A 12,565-nucleotide genomic window follows, 5' to 3' on the forward strand; every position below is an offset into this window, starting at 1 on the left:
AAGCAAGAGCCGTTATTTTGACATAAAAAAAAATAATTTCTTATGTAACAGTACAAGAATAAAACCCCTTAAAAGTTTTTTTTAAATACATTTATTTTATATAAAAAAAATTCCTGAAATTCATGCATTTTTTGGGCCTCTGAACGGTTACCTCCCCTTAAACTCGCACCATTGCCGAAATAAAAAAATACGTGTCGATTATTTTTCGATGTTCTACAAGTATGCCAAGTTTCATTAAAATCGGTGAGTTACACTTCCGTAAGTCTCCTCGTCAGTTAAGCAAGTTAATTGTTAGACATAAAATTACAAATCTTGATGCTATAGAATGCAGGCCTGATCAACTTCGAGCTCTGGAGAGAGCGGAAAATAGGAGAAAGGGGTTCCTCCGCTGGATGAATTTGAGTATGCATGATTAACTTTAACCAGCGGAAGAATCTCTTTCTTCCACTCTCCATGGATGGAACAGGAGAAATATCATGGCTCTAGAGCTCAAAGTTGACCAGATCTGCTTCATATATCATAAAATTATACATCATATATTAATAAAGTAATGTTATACTTTTGATTATTTAGTTCGACTATAATTTATATTTATGAAGAAATATTGAAAGTTAGCATTAAGTACCAATTATCATGGATCACAGCGTCAGAGACAAATAAATTTTATACAAACGGTTCTATGTACAACAAATCAAAATATATCCGTAAAAATTAATTAAAAGAATGTGAAATATTGACGAAATGAATAAAACATACGAACAAATATCAAATCGTGCAAGCGATAAAAGATTAAATTGCATATTATTTTACGTTGTTACCTTTTACATGACTTTTGGAATCTTTGCGTCGAATAAGAATGGCATCTACTCTTGCACAAGAATTCTCATTGCCACTTTTTTCACTGTGGATATATCAATTATAACAATTAATTAATTAATTACAATAATTGCAGTTTGTAATTACATTAATTATGTGTAAGTACTATAATTATATAATAAAAGCGATTGTTTAATACAGTCACACAAACAAATCTTTTATTTAAGTGTTAATGATGAACTGACCTATGGCGGCAAAATTCTTGTACATTCACAGTATTTACTTGGTGACGTTTTCTTTCAATAAACGACTTTATTCTATGGTTTAGTTCTTTCGAACTTGCTCGAATTTGTACAAGATTTTGATCGATGACGTCTTTATTTGGTATTTTTTCATTTATATCTGCAACTGTTTGAGCATCTTCTCTCTTCAAAACTGTAAATTTAGTAGCATTTTGCATTTCTAATTTGTTATCGTTAATTTATATGCTATGATAGTTATATTAACTGAATAAAGTAAACGTGTTGTATCTAGTTTTGTATCATTCCTAGCGCTATATTGTATATTTTGTAAGTATACACAATGTAATAAACAGGAGTTATTACACTTCCAGTTGAAGTTTATATTCATTTAATGAAGATATTAAATTGTAGAACAAGATATTTTTAAAAAATTATAAATATCCATATAGCCATATATATATATTAAAAATGTAACATTTCAAATTGTCTTATATTAAGGCTCCTGGGCTCTTTCCCGACCACGGTCTTAAGACCGTGTGCATGACTAGATTTCGCAAGAATTTTCAACGTGTCATTTCTCACTTCTGACGTCACATTCCAACATGGCCGCGACAAGTACCCAGGAGCCTTAAGGGGATCCTAAAGCCGTCTGTAATACCGACAATCGTACTTTTCGCTTTATTTTTTATTGGCTTTATGGATTTGAAAAAATCTTGCACAGAATTAAAGTATGTGCTCTACTCTGTGGACGACCACCGATTTTGTAACAAAATAAGTAAATAAGATAATAAACAAAAATCCACTTTAACAATATTTGCTTCGTATAAAAATTCTACAACTTGATGTTACTAAATGAGGGTGCAGGTCCATTCAGTAGACATCAAGGAATATCATGCCGTTTGTAGAATTAGGCTGAGACTCCAAACAAAAAAGTTAAGCAAAAAGTACGATTACGTGAACGTAATGTACGTGATGACACCGGACCAGCAGTATTGCGTGTAGCGAGAGATGGCGCAGCAATCGAAACAAGGACAGATGCCTCTCGTTAGACAAGGACAGATACAGATATATGACATAGAAAACAGGATTAGAAATGTTGACATTACCGACATCGAGGAAGTTCGGGCTTCGCTTTAGGATCCCCTTAAGTCTTATTAAAAATAAGACGCTAAAACTAAAAAATACTGCAAGATTTATATAAAAAATAAGTATTCAATAAAAAGATGTCGAGAACTTATGGAAATCTACATTCAAGTAAAGAAGGTTGATAGATAAGATATTTTAAGAAAAATTTGAGTAAACAAGTCAATAGCCAAACGCAGATATCCGTGCAACGATATTTACCAAGGTTTAATATACCAATATTGAATCAACGGTACTAATAATTTATTGTAAATAACAAAACGTTTCAATTATATCTATTATTTTGAGATCTTCTTTAACGAAAATATAAATGTTATGAAAGAAATATGGCTATCACACGCTTTTGGGAAGATTACATACATTAAAAAAGTTCAGAATTGATAATTAAAAATATTATTTACTGTTCGTCCATTTACATTCTTTATTTTGCTTCCATTGTGGTTCTCCCGTTTCATACACTTCTTTTTTCCAAATAGGCACCGATGCTTTTAACGTGTTAATAGCATATTCTACTGCCCTCAGCGATTCTTCTCTATGGGGAGAGGAAACTGCTATTACAACGCTTGCTTTGGATATCGGCACTTCTCCGATACGATGATGTATAGCAACGCCTTCTACATGCCATTGTAAACGAATTTTGTTGCAGATATTGGTCATCTCTTTTAAAGCCATTGATTCATAGGCTTCATATTCTAGCTTAATTACCTAAACAAATTTCAATAATTAATTTTAGATTTAAATACTAAGGAAGAGAATATTATTCAGAAATATTTTTCTTTAACTATTTTAGAAAAAAATTTTTATTAACAATTTTTTATTAATTCCCAGATATAATCTCAAGACATTTATCACATATTTTTTTCCTTAATAGACAACTTTATCTCTTTTATATCTTTCTTTTAATATAAATAAATAATATAAATCACAATTGCTCAAAACAAAATATGGATCTTATTCATTTACTTTGTATTATAAAAGATATAATTTTTTTTTGTATGTTACACTTACTCTCATTATATTCTTGTTTATTTCGAAAAATTTGTTTTATGATCATTTTTCTAGGAGCAGCAGATCCCAAACAAACATTAAAAATCATTTTTTATGAATAAAAAAAGAGCAAGTTAGTAAAAAATCTTGTGAAAAAAGCTCTCAAATAAAACAAGAAAAATGTTTAGCATTTCTTTGTATCGCTCTTTTTTCAGTAAAACTATTAAAATCTGTTCTTAAACATTGTTGAGTAAAATTTCCATTAAATCAATATAAAATTAAGTAATGTGTGTAATGAGGATGAAATATATTTTTATTCTAAGCAAATCCAGCATTTACACACTGCATGTTAAAATTTATAAATAGCCCGTCATACAAATATTTGAAGCTTCAATTTCTACAATATTCTTTACCTTTTTATTTTCAAAATTATCTCGAGTAATCCCTATAAAATTTGATATTGCTCCACAGTTAGGAAATGTTACTAACTCCATGATTTCTGCAACATTTAATTCCTCTTGCTGCAGCTTGACAAAATTCTTTGGTTTCTTCTCCATGTTATCCTAAAGTACAAATAATATAACAAGGTATTAATTTTATTTATTTCTTAACATATATTTTGGTTATTGATTTATATCAAATGCATAAAAAAATATTTTGGAGGCAATGAGTTTTACTTATGGGCAAAAAGAACAAGCGTCTACTTAAGCAATATTACAGCAATATAAACATATGTAACAATAATACAGATATCTTTTTATATTAATTTAATTAATTTGTCATTGGACAAACCTCCGCTAAGTGGTGGAATAACTGCAATCTTATCCTTCTCCGATAATATAAGAATACTATTTGGAACAACAAATTCTTCGTTTACAGCTAATATTATTTGATTACGTATACTTTCTAATTCAAAAGTATAGATAATCTTGTCGAAGAGATCGGCAGAGGATAATTTTCTTGGTACACAAAACTCACGCTCCTTACATCCGGTTATTTCGCGGGCCTTCGCAAAAAATAAGATTGTTGTTTGTACTTGCGTATCGGTCTTATCCATTACAAAGCACAAATAACAGCATACCTCCTGAAATGATTTAGAGATATATTATACAATTATTATTATGTGTATTTATTACATTTTATTTACAATATATAGATCCTCACATATTATCCTCACAATTTATTAACTTGACAGTGTACAAATGTAATTAAAAATTCAAGTATTAAGCATAGATTAAGGAGGTTGATTGCTCAAATCAATATGAATGATAAGAATTAGTTCAAATTTATGGAGGATATTTGTCTATGGGAATCTGTTGTCCATGCCACAGTTGAAGACAATTGTCTGCATGGTTGTCGAGTAATTATAATTATTGAAGTTATACTCTTGTTTCTCTTACATGGCGACATAGCAAAAAGGTACGACACCTGTAATGTAACCGAGAATGTAACTCTCGAAAGGATATTAAAAATGATAAGAATTTAATGAAAATAGGTGCAAATAATTATTGACATATTTAGAAAAGACTTTTTCGAAGACTGAAATAATTTGTCTACATATAGTTATCAAGAAATTGTAAAAATAAAACAGGACCACATTTATTATTGCCACATTTTAACATGGATAATAGCGTATTTGGGTTTCAATTGTACAAACAACGATTTAAAACCTTAAGAAACAGCTAATTGAATGCATTCCACATATTTATTTGCTAAAATTCGTTTATTATTTCACGTGACAAAAACACACTTATAGGCTTTCGCTCTGCCGCGCCGCCTGCCCCGCAGCGGAACGTAAACCAACCTCCTATATATAATACAAGATTGATATAATATTGATTTTCAGAAATAATTCTGAAAGCATTTTGTAATAAATAAATATATATACGTATATATATATATATAATATTAACTGAATATATAACAAACAGGTATAACTTTACATAGTCAAGTGTCTACAATTATAACACTTCAGATTGTTTACATATGTATCCAAAATATGTATAACAAGTACACTTTTATCTTTAATTGAAAAGAATTATCCTATTCCATATTATGTAGCAAGATTACTTATTTACTGACAACTGTAACAATAATAGGTAAGACAATAATTAGCAATTTTACTTTAATTTTATTAAATCAAAAAGCATGCTGTTTATAATTATACTGTATCGAGACATTAATAGCTACCTAGCTTTCAATCATCTTATGGCAAATCAGCAAAATATACAACTACACTTTATACTTAAGCAAACTATCAATGGTTTGCCAGTAGACTAATAGTAGTTTTAAGTAAGGTAAAGTGCTTATTTCGGATCAGATCCTAATTCGGATCAAAAAATTTCAAATGTCTCTCTATCCGTCTGTATTTATCATATGTGGATTTTTCCTTTACTATCGTCTATAGTTATCCTTATAACATTATAATACAATTTAAAAATACCGCTGGTTGCTATTGGTAACCTTCGGCCGACTGATTAACACTATTAAAGTGGCCTGCGAAACAGACGTTCGCGACGCGACTAAAAAAGAAGAGAATTAGACATAGGTACATATTTATGCTTGTTTTGACGTAACTACTTGTTATTTTTAACTGAAATTTGGCATGCATTGAAGGTATGCACAATCTAATTTTCATGATAATTTGACCAAATTTTGCGTGTAGAAAATATGCGAAGGATAGTGAAAACTGCCAATTTGTAGCGTAAGCGGTGGTCTTATTCTAGCAAGATCGCCCTTGAGTACTGTTTACTCATTAAATTTATCTGTTCTATTGTGTGATATAGACGTTGACGACGTTGTAATAGTATATTTGATTAAATGTAGAATATTCTGGACCTTGCGTTTAACTTTTAAGTACTCAAGTCTAATTATTTAATCGTGTTTCTTTTGACAATGTAAGCTTCATTATTATATGTAAATGTCTATGGTCAATTTACAGTATTAAATAGAAAATTTTCTTTCTCTAAAAGCACATCTTTTCAGTAATTATGTCGAACCTAGAGCAAGGTGTTAGTGCAGTAAAATTAAGTTATTCATAAATTATATATATATATATATATATATATATATGTGTGTGTGTTATTTTATCGGTTGATTTATGATTGTTATTAGCTCTATAAACCTTCAGTTAAGTTATATAACTTTAAATATGTGTAATATTAGTTTACTTGATTCTTTTCTAAAAAAACTGGAGCTTGTGTATTTATGGTACAAGAGATTTGGTTAAGTACCATTTTTGTATTCAAATAGTAAAAAAAAAAGGTTAAAACATACTTTCAAGTGTCTAAATTTTGTATTTTTACCTTAAAATTCCACTATGTGAAAACTTTGATATTAATTTTGATCCACATTAGGTTCATGCACCTAATTCAGATCAGAAATGATATTTCAATGTTCGGATAATATTTCACATTTGTGTTATATATCCACTATCGTTTACATCTATTTGTACACCACATACCTGAATTACAAGTCAATCTAAGACTGATCCGAAATAGGTGCACTAATCCTAATTCGGATCAAATTCAGAGTTCTGTAAAAAATTGAAATATCGAGATCTCAAGCAAGATGAATGAACCGTTTCTTCAGAAATTTCAAGCTAAGATTCCAACCTAAATTTTCATGCTTAATTGACTCATTAAATCATTATATTAACAAAATTATAGCCAAAATTGGAAATAAGCACTTTACCCTAGAATTTCAGCAGATTGGCATCGACTGCATCAGCAATAAGCTTACTGTTTTACTAAAAATCTTACAAACATTAGGTTTGTTTTTTTTATCGCTGCACTGGATTAAATTAGAATTTAATGGCCTAGTTTACACAAATCACTTGATACGCGTATTAAATAGTAAACTAGTAAATTAGTTTGATTGGCTGATCAGCTCAAATATACTATTCGATACGCGTATCAAGAGATCGGTGTAAACCAGGCCACTATCTTTCACTAAATTTTGAACATATACCTATTTCACTTTAAGTACAGAGATCGAGTTGTATCGTATAGATCAAAGGAGAAGCTGAAGACATCTACTCTCCCTCATCGGAGGGATACAACCACACAAAAAAAGTACAGAGAGAGTACATACATATCGATCATTTGTTACGACATACTCAAAAATTGTCATTTTTTAACTGTTTGCAAAAGAAGGGTGAGAATTCAATACACTGAATGAAGAGCTAATATATAGCTAGATATTTTTGTTTCTCTACAATCAGTTATTGCACCAAAATCGCATTTAAAAATAATATTCCTAAATTTTAATGATTCAAAACATTCAAACTCATTTTTTAGAAAATTTTGTTTTCTGAGTTATTTCTGAGTCATTGTTTGTAGCAAATGAGTGATATAGTTCAGCTATAAAAACACAGACCTGTTATGTGACGATAGACCTGTTCGTTTTAGTTGCTTCTTGTATGTACAGTTCTTCTTTCCTCTTTCTCTTTTCATGTTGGAGAGAAAAAAGAAAAGATAAACTGTGCAAGAAGTTCAGCTAAAACGAAAAAACCTAATGTATTAAAATAAATTTATTGAAATCAAACATTTGCATTTCATAGATTCTGCTCGATTTCTGCTGCCAATCTGCATGACTTGCAAATCCGCTTGATTATTTGCCATTTTGTTGTCAAACTGCTATATTTCCGCCAGTATCCTGCCGATTAATTTACACACATCATATCATCTAAAAAGTTCTTTTGCAAAAATTTTTAACGGGCACTTTGTAATTGTTTGTTTTCGATGGTCTTTCTTGGTGTGACTAAATATTTGAATACCTTTCCATTTTACTCTGATATCACAAGTAGCAATTTTTTCTTTGCTGTGACGTAAACTTACGTTTTTTTCGTAATGTTTTGTCCAATTCTCTCTTCCTTCCTTGCCAATTCCAACCATAAACCATGATATAAAAAGAAAGATATAAGCACAGTATTACCACAGTCACCCATATAGTATAACGTATAACTAGTAGAGGCACTTAAGAGATCCTCAAGTAAGAGATTGGACACCGTTTAGACAACTTTTGATTGGTACTTTGATCCGCCATATTGTTCAGGACAACTACCCAGCAAACACAGAATACACCGCAATTTGCTATCAAATTGCTTAAGGTGAAATTTCATGAGCAGTGAAAAGCAGCAGCAGATCGTACTGATTGGCTACAAAATAGAGAAGTTCTCGAGTTTCTAGAACTCCTCTATTTTATAGCCAATCAGTACGATCTGCTGCTGCTTTTCACTGCCCATGAAATTTCACCTTTACTGGGTGTATTCTGTGTTTGCTGGGTACGAGGGAAATTTAAATTATTATTATTAAATATAATATACTTAAATAATAAATCGTTTTCTTTAAAGTTATAAAGTATGAAATTAAAACATTACAATTATAATTATATTTAACAAAATGAAAATATTTACTCTAGCGAATTAAATCAAAATTGTAACAATAATGCCAATATTGGTCGAAAATTATGTTTAGTGTAAAGAAATTGATCAAATTTATTAATGATTGTATTAATCCCGGTCTACAATAGGTGTTTTAAGCCCTAAGCCTTAAGAAATTGTTCAATCACAGTTGAATTTGAGGAGAATAATAATTGACTGTGATTGGTCAATTTCTTAAAGCTTAGGGCTTAAAACATCTATTGTAGACGGGCACTTAACGTTTTTGCTTGAAGATTTGTAACTTCAGTGCAAACAACGTGCATGGCAATTATTCAAGAAATCATACTTGTATGATACCAGCTTTATGCTAACAATAATTTATAGCAAGTAATAAAAGTTTTTTCATTAAAAAATAAACAAAAATTTTCAGGTCTAGAACGGGGATAAACCGCTTTATAATTATTTTACTCACAGCTACGCTGCTGCATCCTCAACCCAGCGACCGTCGCGTTGTAGTCAAAATAAAAAATAAATATAGCCTTTGGTCTTTTCTGCCTCTAAAGGCACAATACTATTGATACACGGCTTCCGATAGGTTGAAATCTATTGCCTGTGATGCCTGTTCTTGTTGCCTAACCTAACCTTTGTATTGTGCATCCAGCTTAAAGCCCCTTGCACAATAGGCGATAGCGCTAGCTAGAGACCCTATAATAAAGGTACAATTTCACGGAGCGAAGAAAAGCCAGCGTTTTACCCCCACTCCATCAATTTTCGTCAAGGTGGCGTTACGGCGTTGCTTAGCTAAAAAGTTCAACACGGTTGAACTTTTAGCGAAGCAACGCCGAACGCCGAAAACACGTGGTGACACAGAGAGATTTAATTTTATTTTCATTTAACAACAGCATATTATTTGTAGATTTATTAACAAATTAACTTGAATTATGATTTTGGGTTGTAAAAACACTTTTTGTTTATATTTTTGTGTATTTGCTATGTAATTCGCACATAGCTACTATATTTAAACAATATTGAAAATATTGTTTATTTAGTATTTATGGAAATTCTCTATTTAGAAATTATACGCATTGCAAATAATTTTTTTCTATTGATCACTAATTGTAATGTAATACAATAAAAATAGAAAATTTATATACAAAATAACTTATTATATTCAATGTGTCCTAGCTTGGTTAATAGAAATTGAAACTGCGATCAGCCTTCCGCTAATACATCCATAAGGTAAAATAATCGTTCTGCTTTTTAGCTTAAAAAAAATGCATTTCTAGATGCTTTATTAATTTTTAAGAACATACTACACACACACACATAGGTATATATATATAACTTTTTGGTCGCAACAAACGGATATGAAACAACCCGGATTGGGTTCCATCTATTTGAAAACTGAATATCTATTACCAGGAAATATACATTATGAGTAATTATTAATGTATTTCCTATTTCAAATAAAAAAGGCACAGACACATTTATTTACATACATCTTTCATATTGCCACGGCACTGCTCCTTCGTTATTAAAATAACGACAAAATTCATTTCGAATTTCTATGCATTGTCGGGCACTCATGTTCGATCCACAGTTTGAGATGTCTCTGAATGCGCATCCATCTTCCATGATGACACGCCAAGACCCTGGTCTGAAGCCATTTGGACAGTGCGCGGATCATCGATCAAACCCGGAGGCACATATGCGTTCTCATCAATGTCCTGCCGGCGAAGCCAATTATGCAAACAAACAGTTGCTTGAACCATTAACTTTGCGTTATCAGGACTGGCGATAATTGGTTTTCTGTATACTCTCCATTGACTGGCGAGTATACCAAATACGTTTTCTATTATTCGTCTCGCACGACTCAGACGGTAATTGTACATTTCTTGCTCTGGTGTCAGTCCTCTACCTGGATACGGACGAAGCAAGTATGGTTTCAAAGGAAAGGCTTCATCTCCCACAAGACAGTATTATGGTAAAATTGGTCCTCCTTCTCCAAGCGCTGCTGGTTGTGGAATATTCATTCTACCTTATTCGAATGCTTTCCCCATAGCACTTTCTTTGAAGACGCCACCATCACTTCGTCGTCCGTATGCCCCGATATCCACAAAACGTATTATATAATTTGCATCGCAGATAGCCATGAGAACTATGCTGTGACTGTGTTTATAATTATAAAACGCTGATCCAGCATTTTTGGGACACTAAAAGTAAAAATTGTTATTTCAAATTGTACTTCTTATTAAATTATATCGTATACAAACAATGATTTTACGTACTTGAATGGTGACGTGCTTGCCATCAATGGCTCCAATGCAATGAACGAAATTCCATCTTTCGTTAAAATCATTGGCGATATCCACCCAGTCTCCTTCTTCCAGTCGACCCGAAAGAACTAAAGGGCATAAAACATCTCATATTGCTTTGCAGGTTTCATGGTTGATATTACCCGCTGTTGTCACTCCCACGAGATATTGGTAGGACATCGATATCATGGAGTCCCCGGAAGCAAGATATCTATAATATTTAATATATAATATACCATAATATTCACGCATTAAGAAAAAATGTATAACGTTGTTACGTTTATACACTACAAAAAACATTAAATTAAAAATTAAATTGGATCAAGCAAAACAAACCTCAATGTTAATGCCAACCGTTCAGCTGGTGAGATACTTTGTCGAATGACGTCCTGCTTTTGCAATCTTGGTCCAACCATGCCCAACAATTCTTCCAACTGAGTTGCGGTCATCCGAAAATAATTAATTGTGGAAACGTATGTTCTTCAATATTAACTTCGGGACCGACGCAAAGAAAAAACTATGTACATCACGATTTTCAAAAATGGGTGCTACCTAAAACCTTTTCTTCGCGTATCTTCTTTTCTTTTTCATTAAATATATAGCTGCAGCTGTAGCGGCTATGCGTCGTCTCCTTACAACCTCTGCTGCAACTGCAGCTGCCACTGTACGTCTATAATATTCAACGTACGCGATGTACTGTTCATAATAATTGGAGTACTCCATTTTTATTATACACAGTTCTTCTTCTTGTCGGTTAAGTAGCGTTAGCTCAGCGTTTAAATGCTACTTTGCATTGCGTGGAGTGGGGGTAATACGCCAGCTTTTCTTCGCTCCATGAAAATGATAGGGGCGATAGCGTTAGCTGTTCTACGCTGGCTTTACAGTGAGGTGGAGTGGGGATAAACGCTGGCTTTTCTTCGCTCGCATGAAATTTCAGCTTAAGAGTCATACGGTAACAGGCTTTTGATTGGTCCGCCATTTCTCCTCAACTCCCGCCGAATTTTGAATCATGGTAATTTCAATAATCGCAAATTTTAACAACACAATTAAAAAATAAACGTTTTATAGAGTAAAAATATTGTTAATATAGTAGTTTAATTATAAATCTTTATATTATATTTATGTAAAATTTAAAAAAATAATTTAATAAATCTGTTCATTATATTTTGTATGTTATATATCTACACAAGTATCTGCTGTTTAAATGTTCTGTGTATTTATGTTTTTATATTAAATTGTTTATAAAAAATAATAAAATGTAAAGAAAAGACAGAATAAACGGAAATTTTAAAAGTATTATAAAATTATTTATTTAACATGCATTGCCATACTTTTGCTATCGTATCTCTTGCTTAATGTGGTACACTTTTTCTTATTAAAAACTCAATCTAAATACGACAAATCGACTTATTATTTTTTTATGTAACTGGTGACAATTCAAAATATGATCGGTCTTAACCTTATTAAATTTATCTATTAAAAAAGATTTCAAATCTTTTATATTATCAAAATATTTCGAATAATGACGGAACATTTGTTCTAATTTCCAAAATAATATAAATGTTTTTATATTAAGAAAATATAATGAATTTGTTGTGTAACTTTTTAACCTGTTGTAATCTAAAATTACAACGGGTAATTATTAAATTATTTATAATAAAATTATAGAATAGCCTTTC

The 12,565-nt window shown here is 31.2% G+C and overlaps 1 protein-coding gene and 1 long non-coding RNA gene across 11 annotated transcripts; both read right to left on the reverse strand.

Annotated features, from left to right (window-relative positions):
- Positions 1–784: 784 nt before the first annotated feature.
- LOC112461793 (molybdopterin synthase catalytic subunit) lies at positions 785–8,126 on the reverse strand. 10 transcript variants are annotated; one of them, XM_025027208.1, is made up of 8 exons: positions 7,966–8,035; positions 7,735–7,844; positions 4,167–4,272; positions 3,981–4,036; positions 3,602–3,751; positions 2,603–2,906; positions 1,062–1,251; positions 786–901 (listed from the first exon to the last, which is right to left on the reverse strand). In XM_025027208.1, the coding sequence occupies exons 3-8, from the start codon at positions 4,243–4,245 to the stop codon at positions 802–804; spliced, it is 879 nt and encodes a 292-aa protein (XP_024882976.1). In that variant the 5' UTR covers positions 4,246–4,272; positions 7,735–7,844; positions 7,966–8,035; the 3' UTR covers positions 786–801. The 10 variants fall into 10 exon arrangements, with proteins under 10 accessions (XP_024882943.1, XP_024882976.1, XP_024883000.1 ...); XM_025027232.1 differs by lacking the exons at positions 7,735–7,844; positions 7,966–8,035 and adding exons at positions 5,632–5,710; positions 6,882–7,035; XM_025027175.1 differs by lacking the exon at positions 7,735–7,844 and having other exon boundaries at positions 785–901; positions 8,027–8,126.
- A 1,682-nt stretch (positions 8,127–9,808) lies between these two features.
- On the reverse strand, positions 9,809–11,800 carry LOC112461788. The gene is made up of 3 exons (XR_003041590.1): positions 11,223–11,800; positions 10,860–11,097; positions 9,809–10,784 (listed from the first exon to the last, which is right to left on the reverse strand). It is a non-coding gene; the product is annotated as an uncharacterized LOC112461788 (long non-coding RNA).
- Between the last annotated feature and the right edge of the window lie 765 nt (positions 11,801–12,565).

This window comes from Temnothorax curvispinosus, unplaced genomic scaffold (assembly GCF_003070985.1).
Source record: "Temnothorax curvispinosus isolate PA1 unplaced genomic scaffold, ASM307098v1 QBEX01001263.1, whole genome shotgun sequence".
In the NCBI taxonomy this organism is placed as follows: Eukaryota; Metazoa; Arthropoda; class Insecta; order Hymenoptera; family Formicidae; genus Temnothorax; species Temnothorax curvispinosus.